The following is a 20760-nucleotide window of genomic DNA, read 5'->3' as shown; positions in this document are numbered from 1 at the left end:
AAAGTCCTGACAATAAAGAGTGCGATTTTGCTAAGACTTTTTATCATTGTCAGTTATTTCTCCTAACTTTCTAATTAAAACCAGTCCATCTTAGTAGAATTTGGTAAAAAGACAGATTGTTGTTGCTAGTTCAAACCTTGGGAATATCTAATTGATATGGAAAAAAAACATATCAATATTACATTGCAGTTTGCGCTGCAACAACACATCTATACAAATTTTACCTTCACCCCATTAGTTTACTCAATTGTCATATCACCAAAATACATTCGTACCTACATTGCAATCGAATTATTCGAATAATAGGTGACTTTGAGACCATCGACACCTATTCGCGACATGAAAGATTAGAAGTGATGTCTCATGAATTACCTAAAATTATGGTCACCAAAAATAGAAAGAGATGGAGGGCTCCGTGCTGACTATCTCTGTCGGCTCGTTTTTTTGGTGCAGTGCGCATTCCTGTTGTATTATTACTTCCATGGGTTTCTATACAAGGAATGAGACAAGCGTTGTCTATTCAAATACAGCGGGGCTATTTTCTATCTCGTTGATAACTCTCTTCACCGTGATCTTACTGTCAAAAAGCAAATTTTGACACTATTCGTATTGTGTATGTTCGGTTGGGGTCGAATAATGACGTCATAGTTGGTATGGGCTTCAATACCCACCGGCCGCCATCTTGTTAAATTTTGTATGCGAATATTTTATCGAAACCCGAGATAGTGTATTTTGTATCGGATAGTTGGAATCATAAGTACTAATTTGGGTTGGCCAACCGTCTACAACTAGTAAATAGTAGCTTTTAAACCATAGAGTCACCATAGAATGTAGAAAATAACTTTTTTTTTAATTGTGACGCTGAAGTCTTCTTGTTCTTATGATCTTGAACAAAATAATATTTCTTTGATGTTTGTTTTGTGAATCTTGCAAATTTTTGGTCTTCCATAATTAGTAAATAGTAAGTAATTAGTTAGAAGGAAATTATTTCAGTAGGTATTTGTTTTTTTTCAGTAAGTATAGGTACCTAACTGTTGTTTTAAAAGTGGTTTCAGGGGACTCTGGTTATGCTCTACGGCCGTGGATGTTAACACCTATCCTCAATGCAGCTGTAGGATCCCCAGAAGAACACTACACTGATCTACAATGCCGTGTCAGAAATACTGTGGAGCGGTGCATTAGGGCCCTTAAAACACGCTGGAGATGTTTGCTGGTACACCGTGTGCTTCACTATGAGCCCACCAAAGCTGCGAAAATAGTAAATGACTGCTGTGTACTACACAATATAGCAAATGCACACAATGTACCAGTGACGACAACTTGCCTGTTGCTGGTAACATTCGGGTGCAGCATATTGGTAACGTGGCTTATGGTGCTGCTGATGCAGATGCAGGGCGCATGAGGGCCAACCTTGTCCAGAGGCTGTGAATTTCAAGGAACTAAAATAACCTGACTAGGCTGATTTTTGCTGTATATGTATAATTTAGTAATAAAGAACACAAGTTATATTAATGGCTTTTATTTTTGATTTTAAATCACATAACTTTCCATCATATTTTGCTTCTACCAGTCTTACTACATAAAGCAAATACAGCTGGTGTCAAACCTAAGTCATGAAAAATCCAAACATCCAAACAATAAATACTTAACATTATTTGCCTTAAAAGTTATTTTTTCTTTCGGCCGTTAAACAATAAAAAGTGTAATAAAAAGTTTTCAAAATTACAAAAAGACTCAACCATACACACACGCACGCAGACGCACACACACACACACACGCACTTAAAATAAAATATTACCAATACTTAAATAAACATTTATCTTGAACTGTAAAGATCTAACTTTATACTGTAACACTCTAACTGTAAGGGCACTGATACCTGCCGCAGGTCTCCCTAGTGCAGGTTTCAGAAGCTTACTATTATCTTGTACAACATATTTTCATTGTTATTCTTGTAACTTTAAGTTTTTTTTATGTGTTTCTTGTATTGAATAAATTAAATTTATTTTAATTATTAATAAGCTAGAATATGTGTCTTTTTATGGATTTCATCAAGTAAATCAAGAGTATAAATAGCAAAATTGTGTAGCTGTCGAACGGGCCTATTATATTTCGACGACTGTAAACGATATTAACTACTTTATCTACCTATAGGACGCGTCTGCAAGCGCGTCCCAAAAGACCGTGCACAGTCCGCTAATGTGTCGGCGCCTTTACTCTATGGTCAATGAAATGACATGACAGCTTGGCTTGTACATAGACTAGACTAGATTCTAGAATATTATGCTTGTATTTCGGTATTTGGATTTGTTTTTGTCGAAAAGCTAAAAATATTCTTAACTAATTAGCACCCCCAAAGCTAATAAATGCTAATTTCACCGATAGCCTGCTGAATAAAGTATTTTGCACTGCATTGGGTAAGAATAGTTATCTACATAGAACCTTCATACTTACTTCTGGTGTTGAGGTTAGCTTTTCCTCCATTTGTTTGCTAAATCATTCTATGCTACACACAAGAGTGAATATGTGGCAGAATGTAGAGTTGTCGGTGGCTGTAGGCTCAGTGGAAGTGAGAGAGCCTGCAGAGGTCTTTAATTAGCTGGGGTTAGGTGGTGATGGCGGCCTTCCTCATCAAATGCTATTGTTTATTTGTGGCGTCCTTTTCGAAAACTCCATATCCCTTAAGCTCTTAATCTACTGATACATTAAAAATATTAAAATAATACATTCCATTAGATTTTTACCAATATTATTATTTTGAAACATCTCTTGTGTCTTATGAAGACTGGTAGAAAATGGTTTTGAATACTTAGCATTTTCCCACCTTTTGTACAATAATTTCTGCAATAAAAGATTATATTAATTTCATTTCTTAAGGCATCCATTCTAATTTTAGAAGTGTCAAAACATTAAATTCTTTGTTTAAAATTACTACCTGCGCATGTTAACTTGGCACCTGGCCGAAAAGAACCAGGGGTCATGTCATGGCGAGTTCCCCCGAGCTAATAAACGTGACCTCTGGTTCTTCTTGTTCAGGTGTCAAGTATAGACTGTATGAGTGTTACATTAAATCAAATGTTTCACTTTCTAGTTTGACAACACTAAAATTAAATTTTGTGCCTTCAGAATCGACATCATTAGGTATACTACTTAGTTACTTTATGAAGTAATAAATTGCAATTTGACTATATTTCTTTTGTTTTAGTTGTACAAAACCACACTATAAGATGGAGGATGGCATCTACATAGAGGAACATGATCTGTTGAACAACCCTACTGTGAGGAGCGTATTTCCAGATCTTGCCATTCTCAAACAAGAAATCATTGATTTTGATATAGTTGAAGGTGTAGCACCAGGTTTGTAAATTGAACAATGGTATGGTTTTGATATTGTGAACAAATGTTTTTTATTTGGAAGCTTAGGTAACTTCAGAGTGTTTGTTTCACTGCCCGAGAGGCCTATGTCTAGCAGTGGACTAAAGGGTGATGACTATAAATTACTGGAAAGTAATCTATAAGGTCATAGCTCATTAGAGCCACTCAGCACTGCCTCGTCGCACAGCATCCCCTCCGTGTCGACAAGGTGGACACCATGTCATCACTCCTAAACATCATGCAGTCAACCAGTGGACCTTGCATTGTCAACCAGTGCACAGCGCTGTCTGCTAGTGGAGCCTGCACCGTCTACGACTGGAGACCAGTTCAGAGGTCCAGGAATTTCTGTATACTCTGTTAACAATTTGCACTAGGAGCAGCGCATCGCCAACATACCATCCTCAAGTGAATCAAGGAGATTGTGTGAGCAGCATGTTTTCACTGTGTGGTCCACCCGTCGTCTTCACGTGGAGGGCATGCGACTGTGGCGATGCGGTGATGCGACATAGTTGATGTAGTGAGTGCATCAAGATCATTTAAAAAATACTAACTGTACGAGGCGAGGTTGCAGTTGGGTAGCTCTTATGAGCTATGACTTACAATCATAATATAATAATAATAATGGTATGTTGAAGTCTACAGATCTCTTTTTATTGTAAAGGAGTGAAGAGATGAACTGCACTTTATTGTAGTGGCTGGCACTGGCATACTTTATAACATTTGATGAAAGAATCATACTAACCCTAATCTGGCTAACATTAACTATACATTAATTATTATCAACAGTGACAACCGCAGTCGAACTCTAGCCTTGTTCAATACCACTTAAAAGTAGGATGTTTATCCTTGCTTCATTCATGTCACCCTCCATAAGCTCATTTATTTATCCCAATTAAACTTTATTGTACTTTACAGAAACCTTTACAACGCAGGAAGTACCACAGAGAAATGAAAACAAAAATAATCTACACAATTTAACAGTCTACAGTGGGGATCATCCTACCGAGTACTCCGCTCAAGACCTGGATGTGAAACCTGACCACCTGTGTACTGACATGGATGACACAATAACTGTCAAGCGCAACAGTTTGACAGAATTTCATGAAGTTGAAACTGAAATCAAGAAGGAATCAGAGAATGTTGTACCAAATGAATTGCCATTTTACAGAAACAGAATTATACTTGGCAAGATACAAGTAGATGAGTCTGACGAAGAACGAGAAACTGATGCACCAGGTGACTGTAATAATGTTGTTAACAACAAATCAAACAATGATCAAGATTTGGCAGTGTCAATATACACTGATGAAAATAGAAGCATGAGGATAACTAAACAGTATTATGAAATGGAAAAATGTATGCAAGGGAAAATTATTCTAACAAACTGTTATACAACTCTATTGAACCATAACTGTTACTGTGCTCAGTGTGCAGTGTTGTTCCCCACCACTGAAGCGTATAGTGAACATTACACGAGCACACACACCGAGACCACTTACTCAACTAAAGCCTCGGCTTCTCTTGTGAAACATAAACAAATCATATACCCACGTGAGAAAGCATTTGTGTGTGACTCCTGCACGAAAACATTCAGCAAAAAAAGTAGCTTGATAGAGCACATGTTAATTCACACTGGCGACAAGCCATTCGAGTGTGACATTTGCAAGAAAACATTTAGGCATCAGTTCACACTGAAATTACACAAGTTTTTACACACTGGGGAGAAACCTTTCCAGTGTGAAACTTGCAAGAAAACATTCAGTGATATATCGAATTTAAAACGACACAAGTTAACTCACACTGGGGAAAAGCCATTCCAGTGTGACATTTGCTTTAAAACATTTATCCAAAGAATTAATTTGAAGACCCACAAGTTAGTTCACACTGGCGAAAAGCTGTTCGAGTGTGACATTTGCAAGAAATCATTTTACCAAATAAGTCATTTGAAGGCACACAAGTCAATTCACACTGGCGAAAAGCCATACCAGTGTGAAATTTGCAAGAACTCATTTAGCCATAGGTTCACATTGAAGAGACACATGCTACTGCACACTGGTGAAAAGCCATTCCAGTGTGATATTTGCACGAAATCATTTAACCGTAAAAATACTCTTAAGAGGCACAAATTACTTCACACTGAAGCACAGTCAAATGATTCTGATTTCTAGCGGCGCCGTCTGTAGCCGTCACGTGTGACTCACTACTGAGTGACCCGGCTGCTCAAGGACAGCGTCCTGTTGTACACCGAGATGCCTGAAATCCCGACTCCATTGGAAGCATCGGAACAGTATAAAATGCGAATTGCAATGGAGAAAACAACTAAATGGTCTATATTTTAAATAAACGATATTATTTCAAAATACTGATGTTTTTTTCATGTTTGTGGTACCTGTGTGGTACAGAGGGCCTTCGCAAGAGTGCGCCGCGCCGTCCTGTCCTCAGCAACTGTCCTGGCTTCTGTCCAGCTCAGCGCTTGCGCTCGCAGCTCGCCGTCAACTGTACGCCGCCATGTGTGCACCGACGACCGGGACACGGCGTCTGCGGCGGCTACTAGCTACTCATTCAAAGCTTGTTTTGACATTACTCATATGTTAATAAAATATTGGACAGTAACTACCTATATAATTTTAAAGACTACAATATACCTAGTATGAGTACCAGGATTAATTATTGTTTATTTCACCTCAATAATCAATAAATATCTACGTTAGAGAGTTTATTTGTAGTAGTGTTATAGAATGCGATCAAATATTTTGGCGTTTTAAGAACAACGTAGTTGTTCAGTTATCAAGTAGTATTTACGTATTTACATAGATGTCACTATCCCGCAAACTACATCGCGGTATTAAGTTATCTTTCATGTCAATAACCTTTCTAATATACCAATAAACATTGCTCATAGAGAAAAAATAAACAATTCTGAAAAGAGTGGCATCTCGAGGAGTTTTTTGTCATACTCTATACGTCATACTGAACAGCGCCACGCCATCTCTTTATATTTCTCAGCCTCATTGTACATACATACAGGGTGCCCTGTTGGGACACCCTGTATATATAGATATTGTTATCACAAGTTAATAGCCGGATCTCCACCAAACGATCCAATGCGATCCGATCGCCCGATCCAAGAAGTTTAGTATGTAAGAATTCTTGGATCGCGCGATCGGATCGCGTTGGATCGTCTGGTGGGGATCCGGCTATTAACTTCAATCTATAAAGATATAAGACATATTTTCCTTAACGTAGTTACACACAACAGTTATTACATTTATTAGCTAAATGTAAGTTCAATCTATTTATGTACCTACCTACATGCAACAATAAATAAAAAACAAATTATTATATAATTCTTTATTACCTCGCATATAACAATGTTTCAGTTCAGTTTTGTTCATGTCACTTGTAAAATAATATGCGAGTGGGTGTGTGTATTCCTTTTTTATTCCTTTCACCATGAAAACCACTTCATGTTTTGCTAGTTTATGTTTCCCAAGAGAAGCAAATCTTGTCACTTGTGGTGATAAATAGGCAAATCTTTGACGACATTTATCAGTTTGGTACACATAGTATTTTAATCTTCAGCGGATATGAAGATGTCGATCGCTCTTTGCCAGTGCCGTGGAACCACATGGAACCTGGATCCATATGGAATCTGTCAGGTCACAAGAATTTCATAAAAACACTTTTTGCGGATAAAGATGCTTTTTCTTAACACACCATGTTTATTTTTATTTGTAGGTATATAAAATTTATAAATAACGATAAGTATACCGAGAGTATAGGCTTTTATTACAAAAATGTTATTTGCGAGACATTGTAAGACAACTGAACTGACACTGACACGCAATTTCTTCATAATAGCCATAGATCATGACAATGTTGACATTCAAATACTACTTATCTATGTGTCTTGTTATTGTTCTATGGTCTTGTTCATAACGCCATCTTACATCTTTTTTGGTAATAAGAGTAATATAAAGAGATGCCGCTACCTTCTACTAAAAGTTCAGCCATTAAGGCAGTGACCCCCCCCTGACATTGCTTCTACTACCAGCGATCCGAACATAAGGCTACCAAGCCTTTTCATGGTCCTTCGAGCCGGATCCAGGTGGATGTGGTCACTGACCACACCACCCTAGTAGTAGCCACTTTTTGATCAGGCGCTAGAAATCAGAGACGCATCGTCTCTGAAGGCGTCAACCGGGCGATCCAAGGATCGTTCCGGTAGGGATGGCTGCATCAGCAGTCGAGCTCCGGTGTGCCCAGTGATGGGTGCTAGCAGTGGCGCCGCGAGCTGCGCCACCGCGCCTATCACTTAGCGGCACCAGGACAACACATCAAGGCGCACTTCGGGTCAACTTAACCGGAGTCAGCGGCCCCAGCATCAGCGGTCCAGTGCACCCGGTGACAGGATGCCAGCGGTGACACTCACGAGCGGGGTGTCATCTTGCCTATCGCCTGCCACTTCAGCGGTGCCAGTGACAGTCCAGTGCACCCGGTGACCGGATGCCAGCGGTGACACTCACGAGCGGAGCGTCATCGTGTCTATCGCCGGCCACTTCAGCGGTGCCAGAGACAAGCAGACATCAGCAGCGGTCCAGTGCACCCGGTGACAGGATGCCAGCGGCGACACTCACGAGCGGAGCGTCGTCGTGCCTATCGCCTGCCACTTCAGCGGTGCCAGAGACAACAGCAACAGCGAAGATCTTATCAAAATTATTGTAATTAGCACTCATCAAAATTATATTGTAAATTACCTAGCTCTTATCAAAATTGTATTGTAAAAATTTATGTAAATAACTGTATATACCAGCCACATCTTAAAGCACACAGGATGCATGTAGGTCCTTATCAGCTTGCTATCAAGTCCATGCATCTTGTGGAGTTACCCCCTTCACCTCATGGTGTGAGGGTGGTAATGAAGAACGTACGTTCTTGGTGGGCGGTATGTTCAGTTATCAAGTAGTTTTTATGTATTTACATAGATGTCACTATGCCAGAATCTGTATCTCGGTATTAAGAGTTCTTACATATTAATAACCTTTCTTCTTATACAATTAAACATTGCTTCTACTACCACCGATCCGATCATAAGGCTACCAAGCCTTTTCAGTAGTTACTTGCTGCCCTTGCGTCCCCCGCACCCCGGCAACATAACTGAGGGCTAGGTGTGTTTTTCATAACCGATTGAGCAGTGAAAATCGACATTTGTACGGTGCGGAGCTAGTGCAGCGCGTATACCGCTAGGTGGCGACTCTCTCGCGCTACACAAATTCGCGTTTACTCGCCGCTATTCTAACGGAGTAAAAACTCGCACTCCCCATGCGGGTCAGCATGGAGACGGGGAGTTGAGCGCAACGTCTAGTGTATTGTTCCTCTGTGGCAATGTGTCTGACTATGCGGGGCTGCGGGGGACGCGGGGTCCTCACTAACTCTAGTAGGAAAGTAGGTAGTAACTAAGAAGATTTAATATCATTCCACTTAAGGCAGGCTTCATGCAGGATTAGGTACCTATGATCTAGGTATAAAAGTACTTTAATGGAGTGAGAGAGTGAGATGAGTCCGAGGAACGTAATACCTACCTACTTCTCTTACAATAAGAATGCCGCTCCTCTGTCAAGCTATGAAATGCTACATGACAGCGCTGCTATAGGTGGCTATAGGTAAGTAACTACCAGCAAACTAAACAAAACTTGTAGTACAAGGAGGCGGAATATTACCTATCATGCAATGTTTTCTATCTAAAACTTCGCGTTGGAATTTCTATATATTTCAGTTATGTGATAAACGTCGATACCGCGGTTATTTCATACAGTCCTGTACCGGTATTGAGTTCTCAGAGCCATCTGTTGTTTGTCATCAAAACTAGTCTATGATATCTACTTTGCTTGTCTTTCCTTTTTAAAATTTACTTATAATTTTTATCTTGCTTTTACTCGAGAATACGTGAGAATATGTGAGTAAGAGCTCTCAAGAAGGAACATGTGAGGCCTCGGCTGTGGCGGCGGTGGTGTTGATGTAAAAATGAAATACTTAATCTGTGAAATTAAAACAAAAACCACAGAGTACTTTCATTTACAAACAAAATGTTAATGATATATGACAGCTTGGCTTTGTCTTGTATTTCAGTATTTGGATGTGTTTTTGTCAAAAACCTAAAAATATTCTTAACTATTCGCACCCTTAAAGCTAATAAATGATAATTTCACCGATAGTCTGCTGAATAAAGTGTTTAGCACTGCATTGGGTAAGAATAGTTTTATAAAACCTTCATACTTACTTCTGGTCTTGAGGTTAGCTTTTCCTCCATTTGTTTGCTATATCTATGCTACACACAAGAGTGAATATGTGGCAGAATGTAGAGTTGTCGGTGGCTGTTGGCTCAGTGGAAGTGAGAGAGCCTGCAGAGGTCTTTAATTAGCTGGTGGTAGGGGGTGAGGGTGTCCTTCCTCTTCAAATGCTATATGAGTGTTTGTTTGTGGCCTCCTATTCAAAAAGTCTATATCGTTTTAGCTCTAAATCTGGTGCACTAAACAGATTATCATGCACCAGTCTATTGAATTTTTATAAAATTATTAACTATAAATCTTCTTGCATGTTATGAAAACTGGTAGAAAATGGTTCTGAATACCTACTTACTATTTTTCCCACCTTTTACACTCATGTATTTCTGCAATAAAGGATTATATTGATGCTGTTTCTGAAGGCACAAATTCTAATTTTAGGCTGTCATAACCTTATATATGTCGCAGGCAACTGGTTTAATCTCCTGTTTGATTGAACCACTAGCCCGTTCATTGGATGGCGCTGTTCAGTTGTATGACTAGGCCGAACGTTGATTGTACAAGTGTCACAAAACGTCCAACTAGTTAGCTGACTTAAAATCAGTCAGGTGGTGAATAAAACAAATATGGCGTCTAACAGCTAACAGCTGACACAAAAAGCAGCTATATTGATAGTTTTTTGCAAATAAATTAGCTTTAAAGTGCGTTATTTGTGTTAAAATAGTGTGACAACATGGATTTACCTAATATTACGCCGCGGGCGGATAGTTTCAAAGAAAAAAAGTGGCGAAACTGGATAATTATGAACAACAATATGAAGGTACGTTTATTGTTATTGTTTAGTTAATTTGTGCGATAAGAGCTTTGTAACATAGTCTTTTTGTTGACTCTTGTCTGATGATGTTCACCCTAACCAGACATTACAAAGTTGCTATACTATATCCCATTCAACGACTTCGCTGAATGACGTTCAGTCAAGACGTCGAACGTTACAATCAACGACTTGACGAGTTGTCCTTTAGTCATACAACTGAATAGCGCCATCCAATGAACGGGCTAGTGGTTCAATCAAACAGGAGATTAAACCAGTTGTCTGCGACATATACATTCTTTGTTTATAATCAGGCTGTATGAGTGTTACTGTTAGTGAGTGGACTGATGGTCGGTGGAGCAGAAGAGTGGAGACCACGTACCGGTAAGCGCACTGTTTGGCGGCCCCACGCGAGATGGACAGACAATATAGTCAAGTCCACGGGGAAGCACTGGATGTGGGCCGCCTCCGATCGGACAAGGTGGAAATCATTGGGGGAGGCCTATGTTCAGCAGTGGACGTCCTATGGCTGAGATGATGATGACGATGATGAGTGTTAAGTCAAATCTCATATTTCACTGGCAACATTTCTAGTTTTACATAGCTAAAATTAAATTTTGTGCCTTCAGAATATATTTCATTATATTATACTACTTAGTTAGAAGTCATTAATTGCTATTTGAATATATTTCTCATGTTTTAGTTGTACGAAACCACACAATAAGATGGAGGATGGCATGGACATAGAGGAACATGATCTGTTGAACAACCCTACTGTGATGAGTGTGTTTTCAGATCTTGCCGTTCTCAAACAAGAAATAATTGATTTTGATACAAATGAAGGTGTAGCACCAGGTTTGTAATTTGAATGCTCTGTTAAGGATACATTTATATTATACAACTCTGTTTAAAAATTATAGGGAAAAGATCAATTAAACACAAAATCTTTGTTATTCATCAAAATGTATTTTATCACAATTATATTATCATAGTATGCTCCTTCAGAAACGATACACATACGCCAACAAATAATCTAATCATCAAAACATTTTTTAAACAATGTTCCTGGAATGAGTTTAATTCTCGCTGCGAATTCAGCTTTTAAATAAAATATTGGATAATTATTTGGCATATTTGTATCGTTTCTAAAGGAACATACTTCATGTGGTTTAGGTAGGCCTAGACTTAAAGGTGCACGATTATCACTAACCATAATCGAATAATTCGATTATAGACTTTATTCATATCCTCTTATTCTAATTTCCTCTTCTCTATTTTCCTCTTATTCGAATAGTGTCATGTGATCATTCGATTATCAAAATTTGTGGTTCACTGGTTTGCAAATTCGATTATTGATATTAGTGGTATCAAACCATTCGATTGTTGCTGTCATTCATAATCGCCCATCATTAGCCTAGACCTAGGCTACCACCCCATGCAGTTTGTCGTAGGTACTTACTACTTACTGGACAGTTGGACACCCTGTACTAATGAGGAAATATTATGCTGGCCTGATCAAAGTTTTCTAAGCTATACTCATCTATGGTTGAATGGTGTAGTGGTTAGTGACCCTGACTGCTATCCCGAAGGTCCCGGGTTCGATTCCCAGCTGATATAAATTGTTAAAGACAGATATTTGTTTGCACTCCGGTCTTGGGTGTTGATATTAATATTTAATATGTATCTATGTAGGATTTGTGTAAATGTATCTGCTGTCCGATACCCATATTACAGGCTCTGCCAAGCTTGGGGTCGGATGGTGTGTGTTTTTTATGTGATTTTTATTTTAAAAATTTATCTTCCATAATCATATCATTCCATTCCATTCTCTGTGAGGGTGTAAGTACCTGCACCGGGCTCTCTCGAGTGGAACCTTTGCATGTCCCCAAGGTCTAAACTGCCTTCCTAAGCTTGGACCATTTCCCACCACGCTGGTCCACTGCGGGTTGGTGGGTTCACATATCTAGATGTGCTAGATCTAGATATGCAGGTTTCCTCACGATGTTTTCCTTCACTATAAGAGTGATGGTATACATTGTACTTAAGTTAAAAGAACTCATTGGGCAGGATTCAAACCCGCATCTCTGGCGTTACTTAATTTACATAATGAAGTAACTGACTGGTGTAGTGGTTAGTGACCCTGACTGCTATGCTATGCCCAAGATCGTGGCTGTCGATGATTCCTGGCTGGGGCAGATATTTGTTTAAATACAGATATTTGTACTTGGGTCTTGGGTGTTGATATTAAATATATATGTATATGAATGTATGTATCTATGTATTTGTGTAGATATATCAGCTGTCCGATACCCATAATACAGGCTCTGCCTAGCTTGGGGTCGGATGGCCGTGTGTGAGATGTCCCCACATATTTATATTTATTTATTTATAATTATAGCACTCACACTTCTCTCTAACATTCCCCTGCATACATTCATCAGTGAACTCATTCTATCCACAAATACATCACATTCTGGTGCTTCGGCGAGCAGGGAGCCGAGCGAGACGGCCGCGAAAATATGGTCGATGCGGTTTTCATACATTTTGATATTATGTGCATGTACAGTCAGCTGCATAAGTAGCTATACACTTTTGTACCGTATCAAACTACCTACTAAACAAAACGACAATGGTTGAATGAACAAACAGGCAGTTGGTGAGTTTGACAAGGTTCAAAAGTGTTACTACTTATGCAGCTGACTGTACTTCTAATCCAGTGGCTGACATATCTCTATCTTAACAAAATTGAATGAAACTAACACTAATCTGGCTAACATTTTCACAGCAGTGACAAACCACAGAGCGACTCTAGCGTTGTAAACTAAAAAGTAGAATATTTACTCTTTCTTCATTCATATCAAGTATTCATATGACTTATTTATTTGTAGTTAACATTCAACCTTATTCAGTATAATATTAATTAATATCAATATTCATATCATTCATATAAGCACATTAATTATATATATTATATCTATCCCAAATAAATTTTATTGTACCTTACAGAAACATTTACAACCCTGGAAGTACCAAAGAGAAATAAATACAAAAATCAACTACACAATTTAACGGTCTACAGTAGGGATCATCCTACCGAGTGCTCCACTCAAGACCTGGATGTGAAACCTGACCACCTGTGTACTGACATGGATGACAAAATAACTGTCAAGCGCAACAGTTTGACAGAATTTCATGAAATTGAAACTGAAATCAAGAAGGAATCAGAGAATGTTGTACCAAATGAATTGCCATTTTACAGGAACAGAATTATACTAGGCAAGATACAAGTAGATGAGTCTGACGAAGAACGAGAAACTGATGCACCAGGTGACTGTAATAATGTTGAAAACAACAAAACAAACAATGATCAAGATTTGGCAGTGTCAATATACACTGATGAAAATAGAAGCATGAGGATAACTAAACAGAATTATGAAAAAATTGAAAAATGTTTGCGAGCTAAAATTATTTTAACAAACTGTTATACAACTCTATTGAACAACAACTGTTACTGTGCTCAGTGTGCAGTGTTGTTCCCCACCACTGAAGCGTATAGTGAACATTACACGAGCACACACACCGAGACCACTCACTCAACTAAAGCCTCGGCTTCTCTTGTGAAACGTAAACAAATCATATACCCACGTGAGAAAGCATTTGTGTGTGACACCTGCACGAAAACATTCAGCAAAAAAACCAGCTTGATAAAGCACATTTTAATTCACACTGGCGAAAAGCCATTCGGGTGTGACATTTGCATGAAAACATTTAACCAAAGATTTAATTTGAAGATCCACAAGTTAGTTCACACTGGCGAAAAGCCGTTCGAGTGTGACATTTGCAAGAAAACATTTAAAAGAATAAGTAATTTGAAGGCACACAAGTTAATTCACACTGGCGAAAAACCATTCGAATGTGACATTTGCACGAAAACATTTACCCAAAGATTTCATTTGAAAACCCACAAGTTAGTTCACACTGGCGAAAAGCCGTTCGAGTGTGACATTTGCAAGAAAACATTTAAAAGAATAAGTTATTTGAAGGCACACAAGTTAATTCACACTGGCGAAAAATCTTTCGATTGTGACATTTGCACGAAAATATTTACCCGAAGAAGTAATTTAAAGAGCCACAGGTTACTTCACACTGGAGAAAAGCCGTTCCAGTGTGACATTTGCACTAAAACATTTGCACAAAAAAATCATTTGAAGCACCACAAGTTCGTTCACACTGGTGAAAAGCCATTCGAGTGTGACATTTGCAAGAAAACATTTAAAAATATAAGAAATTTAAAGGCACACAAGTTACTTCACTCTGGCGTAAAGCCATTCCATTGTGACATTTGCAAGAACATATTTAGGCGATGGTCCACATTGAAATCTCACAAATTACTACACACTGGCGAAAAGCCATTCCAGTGTGACACTTGCCCGAAATCTTTTAACCGAAGAGATACTCTTAAGAAGCATAAGTTACTTCACACTGCAGCACAGCCATATGATTCTGATGCGTCGGAAAAAATGAGAAATCCGGGAAACATGAGGAAACATAGTACAAGACACGGCGTGAAACAGCGGGATGTCAGTGAGTGTCAGTGGGGCGCGCTGCGGGCGAGGGCTCGGCCTCCGCCTGTCCCCTCACTGCAGGCAGCGCCGGCGACGCACAGGCCGCGTTGTCGACACGCTCTCCTACACCCACATACAAGCGACTCCACCTACACTAACCACCTCAGTTGCAATTCTGACATCGGCGCGGACGGTCGCTTTCTAGCGGCGCCGTCTGTAGCCGTCACGTGTGACTCACTACTGAGTGACCCGGCTGCTCAAGGACAGCGTCCTGTTGTACACCGAGATGCCTGAAATCCCGGCTCAATTGGAAGCCTTGGAACAGTATAAAATGTCATTAATCGCTAGGTTAAAAAATCTAAATGGTTCTTTATTTTTAATAAACATTATTATGGCATAATACTGTTGTTTGTTGTTTTCATGTTTGTGGTACCTGTTGCTGTGCTAGTGCCGCGGTGGTACAGAGGGCCTTCGCAAGAGTGCGCCGCGCCGTCCTGTCCTCAGCAACTGTCCTGGCTTCTGTCCAGCTCAGCGCTTGCGCTCGCAGCTCGCCGTCAACTGTACGCCGCCATGTGTGCACCGACGACCGGGACACGGCGTCTGCGGCGGCTACTAGCTACTCATTCAAAGCATATTTTGTCATTACTCTTATGTGAATAAAATATTGGACAGTAAATACCTATATAATTTTAAAGAGTGATTTTAACTACAATGTACCTTGTATGAGTACCAGGATTAATTGCTTATTGTACCTCAACAATCAATAAATACCTACGCTAGAGAGTTTATTTGTAGTAGTGTTATAGAATGCGATCCAATTTTTTGGCGTTTTAAGAACAACGTACCGCCTGGTACCGCCCTTGCGTCCCCCGCACCTCGGCAACTTAACTGAGGGCCAAATGTGGGTTTTTCATAACCGATTGAGCAGTGAAAATCGACATTTAGACGGTGCGGAGCTAGTGCAGCGCGTATACCGCTAGGTGGTGACTCTCTCGCGGTACACAAATTCGCGTTTACTCGCCGCTATTCTAACGGAGTAAAAACTCGCACTCCCCATGCGGGTCAGCATGGAGACGGGGAGTTGAGCGCAACGTCTAGTGTATTGTTCCTCTGTGGCAATGTGTCTGACTATGCGGGGCTGCGGGGGACGCGGGGTCCTCACTAACTCTAGTAGGAAAGTAGTAACTAAGAAGATTTAATATCATTCCACTTTAGGCAGGCTTCATGCAGGATTAGGTATGATCTAGGTACATCAATATACATATAAAAGTACTTTAATGGAGTGAGAGAGTGAGGTGAGTCCAAGGAACGTAATACCTACCTACTTCTCTTACAATAAGAAGCCGCTCCTCTGTCAAGCTATGAAATGCTACATGACAGCGCTGCTATAGGTAAGTACAGTGAAACTATAAAGTCCTGAAATTAAATGAGGGCACTGCTATCTTTCATGTAGCAACCCTATATAGCGAAACATAACTGACTTTGATACTTGAAATTTTGCCTGTTAACTTCCTACCTATTTATGTATTTTAAAAACAACTTACCATCCACAAAAAAGCTCTTATACAAGCTAGAAGGTGTTAATATGAAGGCTAATAGTGAAACCAATAAATATTTATTTAGATAACGTTATTACAACTGTATAAAAAACTGGATCTGTTGACGAAGGGCACACATAGTAAAGACATCAATTTCTCTTTTTGGACGGTCAGTTCTGTTTCTTCCAGGAGTTAGAAATACTCCATATTTTGCCCTCTTTTGCGCGCTGGTCCGATATAACTATAAAATAAAATAAAAAAATCTTTTTGAGTTACACAATGCCCCCCAAATTCACACAATGTGAATTTAGTAAGTATGGAGATGCTGGAGGTGTTGGAGCATCCCCATGCAAAGGGAGGATCCTCCGACCAGGCCGGGTGGTGTGGCCTGGCGGGCAGCTGCCCAACGGTTAGCGTTGGGGATTTATATAATATATTGCAGAGTAGGTGAGAAACTTCGAATGCGCGATGTAGGATTTTCATAGTAATTTGCGTAGTTCCCATACATCTTCTCTGTATTGCGTTCCGAGCGCCATCTGTTGATCTTCGTCTGAACTAGTGGCTAGGAGTCCGCCACAAAGTAAACAAAAAATATATCTTCAAGTATCAAAATGTTAAGGTTTGACCTTACAGTGATATGTAAACAATGTTCGACTTGGGCTCTAAACCTAGGTTTATCGATAAATGATGCGTTGGTACTAATAAAAAATGAGTTATTACAATTTGTACAATGCTACATACCCGTCATAGACGCTGTACGTGCGTAAACATCCTCCAAATTCGACAAAATGTGTCCAGCTTGACGTTCCGCTAAACATTGTATTAAAACTCGATAAATAACTTCACTAGCTTGACTACGAATATTTTTCTTCATCTTCCTAATTGCAATCAAGCGTAAATTGTTGCTTTTATCTAGATTATCCTTATAATTAATAAGAAAATTCAAAAAAACAGCCAACCGCCTATTGACATAAACAATTGTTATGACTTTTATGTTTCTTTTCTAATGGTGCCAGGCTCCTGAAAATTTTAGTTCCTCAAACATTAATTTCAGGACTTTATAGTTTCACTGTAACTACCAGCAAACTAAACAAAACTTGTAGTACAAGGAGGCGGAATATTACCTATCATGCAATGTTTTCTATCTAAAACTTCGCGTTGAAATTTCTATATATTTCAGTTAGCTGATAAACTTCGATACCGCGGTTATTTCATACAGTCCTGTTAAGTCCTGTAGGCCTACTCTTGGCACGCAAGACGTAAATTCATATTGTGTTAAGATTGAACACAAGTTAATGGCAATTTCAAGTTAGATTTGGCACTCCCGACATGAATTGGCTCACAATCGTGTTCAGATCGACTTGTGTTACGAATTGGTTCTAACTTGTGTTGCATGTGAGTCAATTTTGACAGTTACTCTGTGAAAGAATGAATGAAAACGAAAAGACTTTTTGGCGGGCTTTTGAAAAGAGTAGGCGCGATTTTACAAAAGTTTTTCGAAAATTATTAAAACTTAGTTAAACACTGTAAATTAATACTGTAATATATTGTAATTAACTTGTATATACTTGGTGTATAAAATGGAGGAGCCTCCGGGGGCTGGGTCCCCTGGGGGTGGAGATCGAGCTTCCCCGCCCAATCTGAAGAGGGGCCGGGACAATGATGAGGAAGAGTCTCTGCAATCCACTATTCCGACATGTACATACCCTATACAAAACCTAACTACAAGAGAGTGTTTCCAGACGTGAGTACCGGCAGCGGCAGCGGTGAGTACCTCGTATTTGTAGAAAGCACGAAGGCGGGCGAGCGGCTCGGGAACAAGAATCCCCTGATGTTGGCCACATTATTTCGGAATGAAATTAAAGGAGTCACAAACATAAAGCGAATCAACGCAAGCAAAATAGGAGTGACCTTCTCTCAGACAAACACTGCTAACAATTTTCTGAAAAACGAGAGTTTCCTTTAGAAATATGAAATGAAGGCGTTCATTCCAGCCAGGTCTGTGGAGAAAATCGGCGTTTTAAGATTTGTACCCACAAACATAAGCAATGAGGAACTTTTTAGGAAATTACAGTCGTCATTAGAAATAGTGGCAGTACGGCGCTTTACGCGCAAGGTAAATGGTGAAGTTAAGCCATTTAATTCTGTGAGTGTGACATTTTTGGCAAATTCGTTGCCCGAAGCTGTCTACCTGGACATCTTCAGGTTCCAGGTACATGAGTATGTAGCACCGTTGTTGCAGTGCTTCAAGTGCTTCAAATTCAATCACGGAGCTAAAATATGTAAGTCGGCTCAACGGTGCTCCATATGTGCCGGGGACCATCATTATTTAGAATGTAAGAATGAAGCTGTCAAATGTATCAACTGTAGCGGAGAGCACCTGGCCATTTCAAGGGACTGCCCCATAAAACAAACTAAAATTCATGAATTAAAAAATAAAACATACGCTTCGGCGATGAAAAATAACAAAAATGACAACATTTTTCAAAATTATGGGAAGGACTTTCCAGCACCACGTGCCAGAAATCCTAAGTATGCCTCTTCCATGAAAGCACCAGCAGCTGCAACACCAGCAGCTAAAACAATACTTAAAACTAATGAAAATATAACGGAAAAGTCTAAGGTACACGAAAGGGAGACTATTCAGAATAAAACAAAAACAATTTTAAGTAACGAAAATTTAATAAATGAAATTTTATCCAATGAAATTGTACTGAAGGGATTGGTTGCCGCGTTGGTGGCCATTGGCAATGGTGGTAGGACGATAACAACAACAGTAATAAAAGAAATTTTAACAAAAACACTAAAAAATGAATAAAGATTTTATTAGAATATCACAATATAATATAGAGGGCGCTATGAACAAAAAACCATTGTTTATAAAATATTTATATGACAACGACATTGATATTTGTCTATTAAATGAGACCTGGCTTAGAGATAAAAATACTTTTAATATACCCAGCTACAACTTCGTCTACCAAAACGGTAAGGACGGACGATGTGGTGTAGGTATATTAGTAAAAAACCATTTAAAATATACAGTTTCTCCCACACCCTTTTATGAATTCTTGCAAACCACGGCTATAATCTTATCAACTAATGCTGGTAATCTGACATTATTATGCGCATACAGTCCACCTACTAATAACAACCAGCGTAGGTTTCAAGGAAGAAGATTAAAGCAAATTTTAAATGATTTACCTAAACCTATTATGCTATCAGGCGACCTTAATGCACATCATGTTGCCTTTGGTTGCCTTTCCACTAACTCCAGAGGTAGTGAGATATACAATATTATAGATGAATACGACTTATGTATTCTAAATACTGGAACTCCAACCACAGTAGGTAGCCCTAATAAAAATCCCTCAGCAATAGATATATCCTGCATAAGTCCATCCTTAGCTTCACTCTGCCACTGGAGAGTTCATGATGACTCCATGGGCAGCTATCACTTTCCCACTATTATTGATATACAGACTTCAGTACATAAATATGAAATAGGTAGTCCCATTGATCGTTTTGTGTACAGCAAAGCTGACTGGCTGAAGTTCTTATCTGAAACAGAACATAAATTGGGAGACTTAGTAATAAATAATTCTTGTCCTCTTGAAAGTTACAATGAATTTTGCAATAAATTAAACGAAATCAAAGAAATTTGTATACCTAAATTTAAGAAAACTACACAATTTATATTAAAAAAGCCTGTTCCCTGGTGGGATACTGAATGTAGTGAGGCCGTCCAAAAAAGTAAAGAGGCCTTAAATTTGTACAGATCAAACTCTTCAATAGATTCTTACATTCAATATAAAAAACTAGACGCATTAAAAAAGAAATTACTAGCAGAAAAAAAGAAAAATGGATGGAGTAAGTTATGTGAGTCATTCAATAGATATACACCAGTCAGTACAATTTGGAATTATATAAGAAGATTTAAACGTGTAGCCTTACCCAAAACACCCAAAAATGATGAGTGGATCCCCTCTTTTCTGGATAAATATGCACCTCAATCTCCTCCTGAGAAACAAATAGATGAAGCTTCATTAAATAAATACTTTTATAGAAATAATTATGATAGTAATGATTTTCTCTCTCAGCCATTCTCCTTCAATGAGTTCTTAGCAGCAATAAAAACACGGAAAGATACTTCTCCTGGCCTAGATGATATTCCATACAAACTTAT

General features: G+C 39.0%; 4 protein-coding genes across 7 annotated transcripts in view; 3 read left to right on the top strand and 1 right to left on the bottom strand.

Moving 5' to 3' along the window:
- LOC105392845 (zinc finger protein 184-like) overlaps nt 1-5738 on the top strand; it is a 342691-nt gene extending 336953 nt beyond the window's left edge. The window contains exons 6-7 of the mRNA XM_048624309.1: nt 3198-3358; nt 4292-5738. Coding sequence (XP_048480266.1) covers nt 3198-3358; nt 4292-5544 — 1414 coding nt within the window. The 3' untranslated portion in view covers nt 5545-5738. The remainder of the gene's footprint in view (nt 1-3197; nt 3359-4291) is intronic.
- Nucleotides 1-20760, bottom strand: part of LOC119693291 (zinc finger protein 1 homolog) — a 538991-nt gene that overhangs the window by 77950 nt on the left and 440281 nt on the right. The window lies entirely within an intron of this gene.
- Nucleotides 1-20760, top strand: part of LOC119693295 (zinc finger protein 62 homolog) — a 61757-nt gene that overhangs the window by 7215 nt on the left and 33782 nt on the right. The window lies entirely within an intron of this gene.
- On the top strand, nt 9472-15436 carry LOC125488574 (zinc finger protein 714-like). The gene is made up of 3 exons (XM_048623921.1): nt 9472-9623; nt 11175-11326; nt 13478-15436. Exons 2-3 carry the CDS (start codon nt 11197-11199, stop codon nt 15328-15330), a joined length of 1983 nt encoding a protein of 660 aa, XP_048479878.1. The 5' UTR covers nt 9472-9623; nt 11175-11196; the 3' UTR covers nt 15331-15436.

The sequence above is a fragment of the Plutella xylostella genome, chromosome 11, assembly GCF_932276165.1.
Source record: "Plutella xylostella chromosome 11, ilPluXylo3.1, whole genome shotgun sequence".
Classification (NCBI taxonomy): domain Eukaryota; kingdom Metazoa; phylum Arthropoda; class Insecta; order Lepidoptera; family Plutellidae; genus Plutella; species Plutella xylostella.
Note: the sequence above shows the minus strand (reverse complement) of the source record. Positions and strands in the feature narration are given on the sequence as shown.

Excerpts from the sequence above, each read along its gene's own strand:
- LOC125488574 (XM_048623921.1), top strand. The coding sequence starts at position 11,197 with ATGGAGGATGGCATGGACATAGAGGAACATGATCTGTTGAACAACCCT. Across the intron at positions 11,327-13,477 it reads AAATGAAGGTGTAGCACCAG|AAACATTTACAACCCTGGAA; the intron begins GTTTGTAATTTG and ends TGTACCTTACAG.